At 43.2% G+C, this 15,752-nt stretch overlaps 1 protein-coding gene across 2 annotated transcripts in view; it reads left to right on the top strand.

Moving 5' to 3' along the window:
- Positions 1–15,752, top strand: part of GRM7 (glutamate metabotropic receptor 7) — a gene marked incomplete at both ends in the record, with an annotated part of 531,934 nt that overhangs the window by 375,765 nt on the left and 140,417 nt on the right. For both annotated transcript variants that reach the window (XM_081320747.1, XM_081320746.1), the window contains one exon: positions 1,315–1,454. In XM_081320747.1, coding sequence (XP_081176873.1) covers positions 1,315–1,454 — 140 coding nt within the window. The remainder of the gene's footprint in view (positions 1–1,314; positions 1,455–15,752) is intronic.

Here is a 15,752-nt window from a genome sequence, read left to right as displayed (position 1 = left end):
TCACTTTTCCTTTTAATCTTTTTTTTTAATTTCTACTACTTTCTATTGTTGTAATTACACTTTTTTAATCAAATTACTATATTCCAACAGTATCAATGAATAAATAGCAATTTTCAGAAACTGCCAAAATATTAAATTCATGAGTTTAAAATAAGCCAAGCACAAGGATTATTTACTAAGACCTATGTTGTTGTTGTTGTTTTTTCTTCCACAAGTAAGGGGGTCAGTAGAATAAAAACAGATTTTGGAAAATTAAGCTATTTCAGGATGCTGTTCAAGATTTGCCACATCAAGAATATCTTCTGCTGGCTGTTTCTCTGTGAAGCAAACGTACATTTTTTTTCTGGACGGAAAACCCCCAAAATTATATTCTGAAGTTCTGATTTTTATATAAAAAAATTCTTATGTGATAGAATGGAGAAAAGTCATATAACCTGTCCTACAAATGATTTAAAATAGAAACAGGACAGCTACTGCTCTTTTTAAATTTCCTATTAAGCAAGAACCACATGGCTCATGATTATTAATCAAAAACTGATATAGAGGAAGAAAATGGTAGAACGTTTTTAAAAGCCTTGGTGGAGCAGTGAGCTAATGCCTCCTTAAGTAACACCAGCTGCCTGCAATTAGTGCAGGTTCGCATCCCACCAGGCTCAAGGTTGACTCAGCCTTCCATCCTTCCGAGGTAGGTAAAATAAGGACCCAGATTGTTGGGGGCAATTAAGCTGACTTTGTAATAATGCCGCTTGGGGTGTGTGTGAAAGCCCTTATAAGCAGGCATATACATAGAATGAAGGCTACTGCTAAGCTTGTAAGCCGCCCTGAGTCTTCGGAGAAGGGCGGGATATAAATGGAATTAAAATTAAAAATTAAAAGGACCATTTAATACTGTTGATAAGAATTGCTGAGAAAGTTTAATTTCAGTTTAAACTGGCATAACTGATCGGCTAGGCTAAAACAGGAAATAAGATTTGTCCCGTGTCTGGGACTAAGCAAGTGTATTCTGAATGCTTAACAAACATTTAACATATATATAAAACTGGGTTAAAAGTATGTCTCTATTTTTTAATTATTCTTTTCTTAAAGATGCTCTTTTAATGTTATTTTTCATTATTGCTCCAGTTTGTCTTTTATGTTTAATTTATCTATCTATTGCCAAGAGAACTTTGTTACTGGATAGCTTAAAATTGAACAAATGAAGAAATTAATTAATGCTTGTCAGTCATGCTCACAGAAACTAAACAAAGCAAGGATTATTTTTTAAAAAAAGTTTTGCCTGCTTTCTTTTTTCTTTTGCTTCACATCCTTTCTTAGGTAGTGCTGGCACTCCAGTGATGTTTAATAAGAATGGTGATGCACCAGGACGTTATGACATCTTTCAATATCAAACCACAAATACCTCCTTGCCAGGCTACCATCTGATAGGCCAGTGGACAGATGACCTACAGCTCAATGTAGGTCCCCTTTATTTTCTTCTTTGATGATGTTACAGTAAGAAGTATGCTATTTTTTTTTGCCAAATACATGTTGAATATGTCTCCATTATTTTATATAAGTTACTCTTTGGATAATGAGAGAAATCTCACATGAATGAAAGCCTTGTATATTTTATATTCCCATTATGCGCTTGGAACTTATGATGATTCTTGTGAAGTGTTACGATCTTGGGGTTGGGAAGAATCCAAAATGGTTCCAGCAAGTAGACTTACATAGTGTAAGTTTACCAATTGTCTGGATTTTCCTTATTTTTAGAATGAAATCAGAATGTTCCATTCAGTAAAAATGCAGTATGTATTACAGATTCCATTATATAATTTCCCCCTGCAAAGAACTCCCTGACTGATAACTCTGACTCTGTCTGTCTGTCTAATAATATGAAAAGATTTACAGCGGGTGTATGATTTTTCCAAGTGTGCTTGAAACAATATGGTTAATATCTCATTTTGGAAAGCCATTAATTGCATGGCATATAAACATGATAGGAAACTTAATTGCTTGGACACACAAACAAACAAACAGAAAATTCTTCAGGTAATAGACCTAATGCCTGGAGAAAAAGAGTTGATACTGAAATTTTGTTGCAACTGCATTAGCTGAAAAATATCTGAAATCTTCTGTTAATATTGACATCTCAATTGCCATAATTTCCTCAATATTATCTTATCCTAGACATATACGTATTTTGAGCAAAGAGAAAAAATCCACGAAATGTGATCAATGTTTCTGCCCAAGATCCTTGAAAATAAAAATAAATAAATAAAAGGAGGGTGTGTGTAGGTATGTATGTATATATTTGTGGGTGGGTGGGTGTGGGGGTGTGGAGGTGTGTGTGTGTGTGTGTGTGTGTGTGTGTGTGTGTGTAAGACTATACGGCCACATGTTGCTGCTATTCCAAAATATGAGGAAGTGATATTTTTGTAAGAAAAAGCTACAAAAATACCCTGTGAAGGCTGTAAGATACACTTTGAAAAAAACAACAACACAACCATAGATGTAGGTTCCTCTATAAACCTTTTCATGACTGATTTGACACTGAAGTCTGAGCTCCTGTGGATTTACATTTGATTAAATAAAAAAGTGGCTGTATTCTCTGAATATCATAAACGAACAGATGCCTGATTTGATATATATGGGCTGCTATTCAGCTTACAATATGTTGGGATTAAATATTACTCCTTTAGAAAGATATGGAGAAAACTGTCCTTTTTAATGATCTGCTGAAAGAATATGTGCCTGCTTTTGAATTTGTGATGATCATTTAACAGCCTTGTCTGGTATCCCATTTATCAGGGTAAGAATATTTGTCAGTCTCTCTCCCTTCCAAATATTGGGTTTCAATGCCTAAAACCTGTCCAGCTGCTCATGCATTTGCAGGCCATGACATGCTTTACAAAAATGCCAAATTATCTAAATTGCATTAATTTAACGGGAAAGCTTTTTAAAGCTGTGATATTATTGTCCAAATTTATGGAGATGGTTCTGAAAAAAAAGCAGAATGGGTTTTAGCTAAAGGTAGTTCAGGGGGAAAAATAATGATGGTGAAGCATAAAAGAAAATCTGCCTTCTCTTTCCTTGCCTGTATGACTGTGAATGCAGTAAAACAAGGGGTTTTCAAACTTGGCTCTTGTATGACTGTGGACTTCAACTCCCAGAATTCCTCAGCCAGACATGCTGGTTGAGGAATTCTGGGAGTTGAAGTCCACAAGTCATAAAAGGACCAAGTTTGAAGACCTTTGCAGTAAAATATTGTCTTGGCAGAGCTCTGCGGAATTATTCCACTCAGTAAGTTGCTTTAGGTATCAGACTGAAATAGAGAGCAGAGCATTATGTTGAGGCCTCCTGCTTCTTGATACCAAAATCCAAAGTCTGAGATATTTTTTCCTCTTTTTCTGACATATTTGTATCCCAGCTATAGTAATAGTTCCCCAGGTAAACTGAGGATGCAAGGCAGGTAGCTGAGATGGGTGAGAGTGTCATGCATGTTCAAAGAAATGGAAACCTGACTGCATTCCCAATATTCTTGAATTGATTATCTTCATGAGGCAGTTCTTTCTCATGGAACAGCACAGCTGAATTGTTAAAGAAGCAGTCTACTCTTTGCTAAAGTATAACAACTACTATAATAATAATAATAATTTAGTAATTTATTAAATTTGTATGACTCTTGACTCTCAATGACTGTGAGTAACTCGCAACAAGCAAAGAAATTACAATAAAATCATTATAAAATTTAAAATAAAGATAAAAGACGGCAATGAAGTGAGGGGGTCTTGGTGTTCCTCCTCAAAGACCTGAGTGAAAAGTGGGAGGCATCCAGATCTCAGGAAGAACATCATTCTAAAGGACAGTTTCTCCTCCAGAGAAGAGGCAATTCTGGAGTCCTGAGAAATGACATGGTTTAATCAAAGAAATCCAGAATGTACCAAGCGTACAAGATCAAATTGGTCAGGCAGTTGTCAGTTCCCAAATAATGAAGCTCTGTGCTATGTAGAGATTTGTAAATAACCATCAGGACCTTGAATCATACCTGGAAAAAAAGATCAAAACTTGAGAGAGAGTCTGTCTCTATAGAAGAGACTTCCCAAGGCATACAATTTAGTGATGGAAAGAAAAAAAAGTTTGCCCATTTCATGTTACTCTTCCCCCACTGCGTGTAGGGGATATATATTTTAAAAACATCTGCAGAGGGTTCACCTCTGATTCCTTTATTTTTACTTAATCTTCTAACTTTAAAATCCAATCTGTAGATAATTACTCAACTTTCAACTCTTGATTATGACATATGCCTCTCCTGTTTTATATCATGCTTTTTGGTTTAACATTTGTTGCACATTTATTGAACTATATATAATAGTATATGGTGCAATAGAAAAGGTCTAGAAAACAAGAACTTTTTCATGGGCTTTGGAGGGTGGAAAAAAGGAGGCAGATATCAATACTTGCCATGTTATCACTTTTGTAGTTAATCAAACCCAAGTATGTAATAATGGCATTTGCATGTTAAAGTCCCAAGAATAGACAAACAATGAAGCAACTACCGTATATACTTGAGTATAAGCCGAATTTTTCAGCCCACTTTTTGGGCTGAAAAATTCCACTTCGGCTTATACTCCAGTCAACAAAAAAACTTACCGAGGACTTGTGCGCGGCCGAGGCTTTGGTGCTTCCGGGATCGCGCGCACCTCTCCCAAGCCACCGCCGTCTGAGACCTGCCGACGTTTGGGGAGGTTTGGGGAGGTGCGCGCGCACCTCCCCAAACCTCCCCAAACGTCGGCAGGTCTCCGTTCCTCCGCGCCCTGCCTGCCTGCTTCTTTCCGCCTCCCCAAACCTCCCCAGGTCTCCGTTCCTCCTGCCGACGTTTGGGGAGGTTTGGGCGCCTCCCCAAACCTCCCCAGGTCTCCGTTCCTCCGCGCAGACCTGCCGACGTTTGGGGAAGTTTGGGCGCCTCCCCAAACCTCCCCAAACGTCGGCAGGTCTCCGTTCCTCCTGCCGATGTTTGGGGAGGTTTGGGCACCTCCCCAAACCTCCCCAGGTCTCCGTTCCTCCGCGCAGACCTGCCGACGTTTGGGGAGGTTTGGGCGCCTCCCCAAACCTCCCCAGGTCTCCGTTCCTCCTGCCGACGTTTGGGGAGGTTTGGGCGCCTCCCCAAACCTCCCCAGGTCTCCGTTCCTCCGCGCAGACCTGCCGACGTTTGGGGAGGTTTGGGCGCCTCCCCAAACCTCCCCAGGTCTCCGTTCCTCCTGCCGACGTTTGGGGAGGTTTGGGCGCCTCCCCAAACCTCCCCAGGTCTCCGTTCCTCCGCGCAGACCTGCCGACGTTTGGGGAGGTTTGGGCGCCTCCTCAAACCTCCCCAGGTCTCCGTTCCTCCTGCCGACGTTTGGGGAGGTTTGGGCGCCTCCCCAAACTTCCCCAGGTCTCCGTTCCTCCGCGCAGACCTGCCGACGTTTGGGGAGGTTTGGGCGCCTCCCCAAACCTCCCCAGGTCTCCGTTCCTCCTGCCGACGTTTGGGTAGGTTTGGGCGCCTCCCCAAACCTCCCCAGGTCTCCGTTCCTCCTGCCGACGTTTGGGGAGGTTTGGGTGCCTCCCCAAACCTCCCCAGGTCTCCGTTCCTCCGCGCAGACCTGCCGACGTTTGGGGAGGTTTGGGCGCCTCCCCAAACCTCCCCAAACGTCGGCAGGTCTCCATTCCTCCTGCCGATGTTTGGGGAGGTTTGGGCACCTCCCCAAACCTCCCCAGGTCTCCGTTCCTCCGCGCAGACCTGCCGACGTTTGGGGAGGTTTGGGCGCCTCCCCAAACCTCCCCAGGTCTCCGTTCCTCCTGCCGACGTTTGGGGAGGTTTGGGCGCCTCCCCAAACCTCCCCAGGTCTCCGTTCCTCCGCGCAGACCTGCCGACGTTTGGGGAGGTTTGGGCGCCTCCCCAAACCTCCCCAGGTCTCCGTTCCTCCTGCTGACGTTTGGGGAGGTTTGGGCGCCTCCCCAAACCTCCCCAGGTCTCCGTTCCTCCGCGCAGACCTGCCGACGTTTGGGGAGGTTTGGGCGCCTCCTCAAACCTCCCCAGGTCTCCGTTCCTCCTGCCGACGTTTGGGGAGGTTTGGGCGCCTCCCCAAACCTCCCCAGGTCTCCGTTCCTCCGCGCAGACCTGCCGACGTTTGGGGAGGTTTGGGCGCCTCCCCAAACCTCCCCAGGTCTCCGTTCCTCCTGCCGACGTTTGGGTAGGTTTGGGCGCCTCCCCAAACCTCCCCAGGTCTCCGTTCCTCCGCGCAGACCTGCCGACGTTTGGGGAGGTTTGGGCGCCTCCCCAAACCTCCCCAGGTCTCCGTTCCTCCTGCCGACGTTTGGGGAGGTTTGGGCGCCTCCCCAAACCTCCCCAGGTCTCCGTTCCTCCGCGCAGACCTGCCGACGTTTGGGGAGGTTTGGGCGCCTCCCCAAACCTCCCCAGGTCTCCGTTCCTCCTGCCGACGTTTGGGGAGGTTTGGGCGCCTCCCCAAACCTCCCCAGGTCTCCGTTCCTCCGCGCAGACCTGCCGACGTTTGGGGAGGTTTGGGCGCCTCCCCAAACGTCGCGCAGACCTGCCGACGTTTGGGGAGGCGCCCAAACCTCCCCAAACGTCGGCAGGTCTGCGCGGAGGAACGGAGACCTGGGGAGGTTTGGGGAGGCGCCCAAACCTCCCCAAACGTCGGCAGGTCTGCGCGGAGGAACGGAGACCTGGGGAGGTTTGGGGAGGTGCCCAAACCTCCCCAAACGTCGGCAGGAGGAACAGAGACCTGGGGAGGTTTGGGGAGGCGCCCAAACCTCCCCAAACGTCGGCAGGAGGAACGGAGACCTGCTGACGTTTGGGGAGGTTTGGGGAGGCGCCCAAACCTCCCTAAACGTCGGCAGGTCTCCGCGGAGGAACGGAGACCTGGGGAGGTTTGGGGAGGCGCCCAAACGTCGGCAGGAGGAACGGAGACCTGCCGATGTTTGGGGAGGTTTGGGGAGGCGCCCAAACCTCCCCAAACGTCGGCAGGTCTGTGCGGAGGAACAGAGACCTGCCGACGTTTGGGGAGGTTTGGGGAGGTGCGCGCGCACCTCCCCAAACCTCCCCAAACTTCGGCAGGTCTCCGGACGGCGGCGGCTTGGGAGAGGTGCGCGCGATCCTGGAAGCACCGAAGCCTCGGCCGCGCGCAAGTCCTCGGTAAGCTCTGGGCGGTCACTTGCTTCGCGTCTCCTGAGGGAAGGGGGGGCGACTGGAGCGGGCGTGTTTCCTCGCCTGCTGGGCGCCGCGATTTGCCCGGGGAACGCGCGGGCCCCGAATGGCAGCGTGGAGCGAGGAAGCGGACAGCCAGGGCTTCCCCGAGAGCCGCGGCCACACAGGGTATTCCTGTGTATTCAGGCTTGCAAAATGGCGGATCGAGCCTCTGCTGGCGGCAGAGGCTTGCAGAGCGCGGATCTAGCCTCCGCCAGCGGCGGAGGCTTGCAGAGCGCGGATCCAGCCTCCGCCGGCGGCGGAGGCTTGCAGAACGGCGGATCGGCTTATACTCGAGTCAACAACTTTTCCCAGTTTTTGGGGGTGAAATTGGGGGTCTCGGCTTATACTCGAGTCGGCTTATACTCAAGTATATACGGTATGTTTTAAAAGTTCTGTTATATTTTCTATAATATACTAATATGTTCAGTAATGCAGCAGACATTATGGCATTTTAATTACTAATTTCATTACTAACTTTTTTATACTGATATTAAAAGAATATATATATATATTCTTTGTGAGATCTTTTTTTTTTCGGCGATAAGTTGAAATTGATTGATTGATTGAACCATTTTTTTTTGTACACAGCGGTGGAGGCCTAAAGTGAAAAGGTTTTATAAAACCCAGCTGACCGGGGCGACGGCGTGTGTGCCCACAGAGAGTGCTCTGCATGCCACCTGTGGCATGGGTGCCACAGGTTCGCCACCACGGATTTACAGTCTTGATCAAACAGTAGTTCAGCAAACGGAGATATTCTTTATTTTCCTACTGCAAAATCTGAAATTTTTTTTTTAAAAAAAGCCTCTTGTAGATATTTCTTACATAAGACTATACATGTTTCCTAACATGAACATATTTTTGGATGCAGTCCATCGGGCATCACTTTCTCTCAAATTCTTAAAAGGGCTGTCCTGTTTTTGAGGTTTTCAAATGCCTTTTTCCTCAAATAATTTAAAGAATTAATTATGAGGATTCAAAATATGTATGAAATACACAGCTTCATTACAAGAAGCTAAGTGAAAGTAGTTCCTCTTATCATAGAAGCTGCCTTGGGTTAGGCTGAAACAGGAAATAAGATTTGTCTTGTGTTTGGGGACTAAGCAAGTGCATTCTAAATACTTAACAAACATTTAACACATTTCTCCCTTCCTTCTCAGCTAACAAAGAGAGAGAGAGAGCCTGTGGCCTAGGGGTTAAAACAACTGCTTAAGATGTAGTCGGCCCAGGTTCGAATCTCAGAAGGGTATGGCTGACTGATGAGAACAAATAAGTTTGAAATGATCATATCTGTCTCCCTTTATTCTTTGTTAGCAAGCCAAAAAATATTTATTTATTTATTTATTTATTTATTATTTATTTATTTATTTATTTATTTATTTATTTATTTATTTATTTATTTATTATTGGGACTTATATGCCACCCTATCTCCCGAAGGACTCAGGGCGGCTAACAACAATAACATACAATAATACAGAAGTTAAAAGAAAATTAAATTAATGGCCCCTGTAGAATAAATTTAAATTAAAATTAAAATTACAGTTAAAAATTACAGTTAAAAATTAAAAACATAATTAAAATCCCTGTCAGTCCAGGTCAGCCAGGTGGAAAAGGAGTGTTTTGAGGCCGTGGTGAAAGGACTGGAGATCTGGGGCCATCCAAAGGTCAGAGGGAGCTGGTTCCATAGGGCTGGCGCTCCCACAGAGAAGGCCCTCCCCCTGGGGGTCGCCAGCCGACATTGTCTAGCTGATGGCACCCTGAGGAGGCCTGCTCTGTGTGAGCGCACTGGGCAATGGGAAGTCATTCCTGGAAGCAGATGGTCCTGCAAGTATCCCGGGCCTAAGCCATGTAGGGCTTTAAAGGTAAGTACCAGCACCTTAAATCTCACCCTGAGGACAACCGGTAACCAATGCAGCTCACGCAGGAGGGGTGTAATATGGGAGTATCGGGGTGCTCCCATCACTACCCGCACGGCCGCACTCTGCACCAGCTGAAGCCTCTGGGTGGTATATATATAAATACTTTTTACTGTGTGAAATTGTGGAGGAGATGTCAATGTTCTCTAAAATGTTTATCATCTCTCTTTATATATATATATATATATATATATATATATATATATATATATATATATATATATATATATATATATATATACATAATGAGCTTGTCGACCAGATGGTCGGCAGTTTGGCAGGTCAAAAACCGAGTGCCGTGTAACAGAGTGAGCGCATGTTACTTTTCCCAGCTTCTGCCAACCTAGCAGTTCAAAAGCACGTAAAACTGCAAGTAGAAAAATAGGGACCACTACGGTGGGAACGTAACAGCATTCCATGCGCCTTTGGCATCTAGCCATGCTGGCCACATGACCACGGAGATGTCCTCGGACAAGCGCTGGCTCTTCAGCTTTGAAACAGAGATGAGCACCAGCCCCTAGAGTTGGAAACGACTAGCATGCATGTGTGGGGGAACCTTTGCTTTTACTATATTATATATACAGTATATATCCCTAATAATTATGAAAATACAAATCCCAGGCATATCTGTACAGTAGTATAAAATCCTCAAACTCCGGGATGAATACAAAACAACACTACTTCCAAGTTATGCTTCTGGATTATGCAATTCATATTATCATATAACAAGTCACAGTATAAGAGAAATGATTGTATTCAGGTAATCGTATTTCTCTATCATGCTTTATAGAAAGCATTTTTTAAAAAGTCTGTAAGCCAATTATGAATTCATGTGCCCAAGGTTTGATTGGCATTGATATTTCTTCCATTCTTAAAAAAAAAAAATTCCTAGTAGGATATGACTAAAAGTCTGGCTTCATTTTTTAAAACAAATCAGTTCCCCTCCAATCCACAGTTAGATACCATTTCGCCAGTGTAATTAGCTCAAGGCTGTTAGACTGGAATATAAATATAGAAGAGAAATCTGGCTAAATTATTTTTTTTTTTGTTTTATTAATGTTTTTTTATTAGTGTTTATTTGTTTTGACCCTAGGCCATAGCACTACATCATAACAAAAAATATTTTAAAGGTTAAAAAACCCCAAAGGATTAAGAGTAAAATGAACATAAAGCTGAGTACCGTATTTTCCAGCGTATAAGACGACTTTTTAACCCATGAAAATCTTCTCAAAAGTTGGGGGGTCGTCTTATACGCCGGGTCGTCTTATACGCCGGAAAAAAAAAACAAATCAGTCGAGCGTCCCCGTTCTTGCAAAGCCGGGCCGCCCCGCGCAACTGAGCTATCTCCGGCACGGCTCCGTCCTGCCACTGCCCGAGGGGAGGGCCTCACGCCCGCCAGACTCACCTGTCACCAGCACCGCTCTCCCCCTTACGGGGATGCGCTTCCGCTGGGCGGTGCTGGCTGAGACGAGCCAGCAGGCAGCCGCCGTGAGCGTGGTGCTGAGGGGCAGCGGCAGGACGGCCCAGTGCCTGCAGGACGGCCAGCAGCCCCACGCGCAGCAGCAGCCGCTGGCTCAGCAACAGGTCCGAGCGCAGGAGCCGCACCGCCAGGCTGCCAAGGAAAAGCAGCCACACCGAGAGGCTGCACGCCCAGTCCAGCTCCATGAGGGGCAGGGCAGGAAGCCGACCGGGAAGAGGGACCGGGAGCCCGGGCCGAGCGCGCCTCGGCCGACGGTGAGAGGGAAGCGGCACATGAAAAAGAGGCTGCAGGCGGAGCTGCCCCGCCCTGCGCTGAATGGGAGAAGTTCAAGGCCTGGGGGGAAGCAGGAGGGGCGCCGGCCGTGGCAGGGTGGCGGCTGCCCTCTGGCGCTGCCTGCCTCCCGGGAAACGCTGCGCCTCGGGGGCCGGCAGAAGCACGGGAGCAGCGGGAGGGCCGGCGGGGCCAGTCGGGCCTTCGCCTCCTCTGCAACGGACAGGGAGGGCAGGGCATGTAAGTATTTTCCGGCGTATAAGACAAAAAACCTTGAAAAACTTCTTAAAAGTAGGGGGTCGTCTTATACGCCGGGTCGTCTTATACGCCAGAAAATACGGTAACAAAATTTACCAAGGTAATATATAATTCCTCAAAAATTACTGATAGTATTTAGCAGCTGCTATGATAAGAGGAACTACTTTCACTTAGCTTCTTGTAATGAAGCTGTGTATTTCATACATATTTTGAATCCTCATAATTAATTCTTTAAATTATTTGAGGAAAAAGGCATTTGAAAACCTCAAAAACAGGACAGCCCTTTTAAGAATTTGAGAGAAAGTGATGCCCGATGGACTGCATCCAAAAAAGCCTTTTTCCATGTGTTCTCTTGTGATTTTGGATTTAGAAAAATGATTCATTGACTCCCCTCAGTGAGATGGCATAGGTTTGCTACATTTGACCTTGGGATTTTGGGGGTGGTAAGAAGCTAAACTTAGCTGTCATGGCTGGTTAGCAAGCAAAGCCCCACATGGTAAGAATCTGCTCACTGGCAAGTCAGAATTTTGGTTCCTTGAATTAGTTGAGCAGAAGCAGGTACAAATTGAACCATATTTAGAATGCTGAGAGGTGAGTTCAATGTCCTCAGTTCTTCTGTTAGTAGAACTTCTGTAGTAGAACTAACACAAATGTAACATATTATTGGCATAAGAGAGATCCAAGTTCGTTTGTGATTATTCACATCAAAGAAGCTGAGAGCTGAAAAAGGGATTAAAGCACAAAGAAATGTGCTTTGGATCTTACCTCCCCAAAGGTGCTCTGATTAGCAGAAAGTTTAATGAGGAGATAAATCTGTTGATCAGCTGCTCATGTCACTGTCAGAGGGCCCGTCAATCACTCAGCCCCCTCCTTTCTCCATAAATGAAGCTGAAGTTGCTGCATAATATCTTATCTGTAACAATCCCAGAAGCCATAAAAAGTCATTGCATCAGTCAAATGCTTGGCTATAAAATGCTTCAAAATCATCCAATTGATTCATTGCTTTAGAGCTGGTTCCTGCTTCAGTTAATGACTCTGATCAGTTGGTACAGTTAAAGCTTCATCTAATTACTCCACAGCCCTTCAACACATATACTGTAGGCTGGAATGGTAACCTTTTGTAAATATTTAGTAAGACTCTGAAGATTCATCATAGAAATTTGTGCATACTGACTCTTATGGGTCCCAATGAAAAAATTGGACTGACTTTGGAATAATTGCATGCTGTATTTTATTTTTACAATTAAACTTTAAATAGCAACAACAAAGAGTTTAAAAATCATTTCTGATAAATTTTGGTTCGGTTTGATAGAACAGAATACTAATAGGAAAAGACAGTTTAGTTAAATTCATGGAAAACAACTCAATTTAAGTAGGTATCTCTATCAAAGACTGAAAAACTAGAAGATTGAACAGCGACCCCAGATATGTCCTAAAGGACAGCTTCTTGCAAGGCAAGATGCTGGAATGGCTGTTGAGGTTGGGATTGACTGACCCCTTCCTTGTCTTATTTGCCAAGTAAGAACTGTAGGTAAAGAATTTCACCATTGTACTATCATTTATGACAGTGGTCCCCAAATTTTCTGGCTTGGTGGCCCAGTGGAGAAGGGAGATGGGATCATTCTGTGTGAGTGGTAGGTACGTGCGTGAGCACACATAGCTCCATTTGCACAAGTGTTGTACAAATGGAGCTTCACATGTGAGCATAAGTGCCCACGCTGCTCAGTAAGTGGAGCTTTGTGGTGTGCTCGCCCCCCACTTTTGCAGCCCAGTTCTGAACAGGCTCTGGGGTTTGAGGATCCCTGATGTATGATGCTTCAGTCTCAAGATATTGCCAATTTTCTTTTGATGATGGATTCAAACTTACCTCAGTCTAGCAGATGGGAGTTTGCTCTTGTTATTTATAGCTTCGTCTCTCTATCTCTGTCTAAGCCAGGGGTCTTCAAACTCGGTCCTTTTATGACTCATGGACTTCAACTCCCAGAATTCCTCAGCCAGGCCTGGCTGAGGAATTCTGGGAGTTGAAGTCCATGAGTCATAAAAGGACCGAGTTTGAAGACCCCTGGTCTAAGCTTTCTACACTTTCTCTAGCATAGCACTGACTGTTTCAAAATCTGAGCCTCCAAGCAGGAAAAATAAATTCCTTGAAGGGCCATTTAAAAGGCTTCATACTTTTCATTCAAAGCCAGATGAAATTGGTGGTTTTGGAATGCCCTTAATGCCATTCTTGGGAGAGTGAGAAGGAATGAGTGCTAAAAGATTCTTCTGACTTGGATCCCCACGTTGCTTCAGTCTTGTTTCATTTCTTTCACACTCTGGAAAAGTCCTCCTTTTGTCTTTGTTAGAAATATTCTGAGGAGAGCTCCTTTGATCATTTTTCCTAATTGCCTGAAAATTACAATTTTTAATCATAAAATGTATGGAAATGGACATTCCATTTGAGAAACATGAAGAAATAAACACAGAGGGATCCAATACTATTTGCAGCCTTTTGAATATCTTTGTTGAAATGAGAGCAGTAAAATAATTTGAGGGTGAACACTGCAGATTTGAGAACAGGAAATATGTAATTAGACCGCATGTATAAAATAACTGCAGAGAGAAGTCTTCGTCTCTAATGATCATCATCAAGAGGCAGGGTTAGTGAATATTAACCTTTGAGAGAGGTAACTATAAACTAAAAATGATGCCAACTGAACTACTAAAACTATGCTGATGCAGGAATATTGGGCTAGACCTCAATAAATAAATAAATAAATAAATAAATTCCACAACCTTTGTTAAATCAGATTAACTTTTTATTTTCCTCCTCCTCTTCCTCCTTCATATTCATTGCATATTATTAATATCCATGTCAGGTACATATTTGCATTTGAAATATTTTTTTTTTTAAAAAAACACTCTTTTCCTCCTTTTTCTCTGCTCTGGACTGGAATTCTTAAAAAAATAAACAAAAATGTTGAGTCCAAAATTAGTATCCCATCTGAACTATGATCCCTGAAGCTTAATTTTGCTTGTAGAAAGATTAACACTCAGTAAAATTCATCCATGTATCATTTAGAGACTTCCTGCTTCCACAACTCCTGTGATAACTCTAAACAGCTGACAATCTGGGAAATGAACCTATGAAAATAATATTACAACTGAACTGAATAATCCCAGGTTGCCCTTCAGCATCCTTGTGCTTCCGCAGCTCAATATAATATCCCAGCATGCTTGAGAATTTCCATTTCATCAGCAGCTCTTAAATTTATCTAAGTAGCCAACATTAATGATTTTTATTTGAGATTTTTTAAGTCCCTCTTCCATACCAAGTCTCCCAACCCAATGCCTCTTACACAGCATCACCAAACAAGTCAAATGTTTGTCTTGAGCAAAAGTATCTTTTGAAGGAGCAAAGGTAAGAATAAGAGGCTGCAGTGGAGGTAATTTATTCAGGGAATCCCATTAATTTAGGAAGCATACATTTATTTTAAAAGACAACAGATGATTGTTGAAAAATGTTTTGAAACTATAAAGAGCTAAAGATTTCACACTCGGAAGAATAGCTGTTTATTGTTCTATGTGGGTTTCTTGCCTACCTTAATGGAACTCTCCCAGAAGACTAAATAAGATTTAAAGCAGTCCATTTATGTGTCATAAATGGAGAACAGAAGATGTATTTGTATAGCAGTGATGCGAAGACACACAATATCCAAGGCCCTATGTCAATTTCCACCTGCCCAATATGCAAATTACTCATAAGGGTAAGCTGGCATTGTAATAACTTAGGCCAACAATAATATATGGGATTTAATTAAAGAAGCCAAATTAATTCCAAGCAATAAGGATGATTTAATAACATGTGCATTCTGGAGACCAGTTACTCAAAACAGGACATGGCCTTGTTTGGACGAATGGTTATCAGAGCAATTTAGCTTGCTGATAAATATGTTGGTTTAATAGCATGTTTTTGAGATTGTTTCAAAAGAAAAAAAGTAGTAATGTCTTTTAAGAAATAACGCCTTGAATGTTTTCTTAAGAAAATGATTAGGGCAAGGAGTAGACAACGCACAATCTTATGCATTACTATGTTTAATAAGGATTGCTCTCAATAAGTATGCTTTGGATTAAAGCTTTGGACTTAACTGTATTAAGGTAAAATATGATAATTATTTTGTATTTTTTCTAAATAATATAGATGAATTAGTCCAAGCAGTGCAAAGATTTTTGTTTTATTTATGAACAACTTCCAATATTCACGTCCTTATTTTTAATGCATTCTTAATGTAAAGTTTGGATTATTGCTTCAATATAATAAAAAATAAAAGTGTTTGCATGATTATCCACATATAAATCAATTTCAGCAATTTTTTCTTCTAAGAGAACTGAGATTAGATTACAGCCTAAGTTACATCTTCACTATGCTTACTATGTTTTATTTATCTTTACAAAACAATGTTTCCACAGTTTAGGTACTTATGTCATATCACACTGTATTTCACATGAAGAATGGAGCATGTGTACCAAATCTACTAGCTTTTAGTATTATTTAATGATAAATCTAGATGTTCAGTGTCTATAATTCTGCAGTGAAATGAACTTGTTACTTTTGTCTGGAAA

Source organism: Vipera berus, assembly GCF_964194415.1.
Source record: "Vipera berus genome assembly, chromosome: 2".
Taxonomy (NCBI): Eukaryota; Metazoa; Chordata; class Lepidosauria; order Squamata; family Viperidae; genus Vipera; species Vipera berus.
This window is presented reverse-complemented; position numbering and strand designations above follow the sequence as displayed.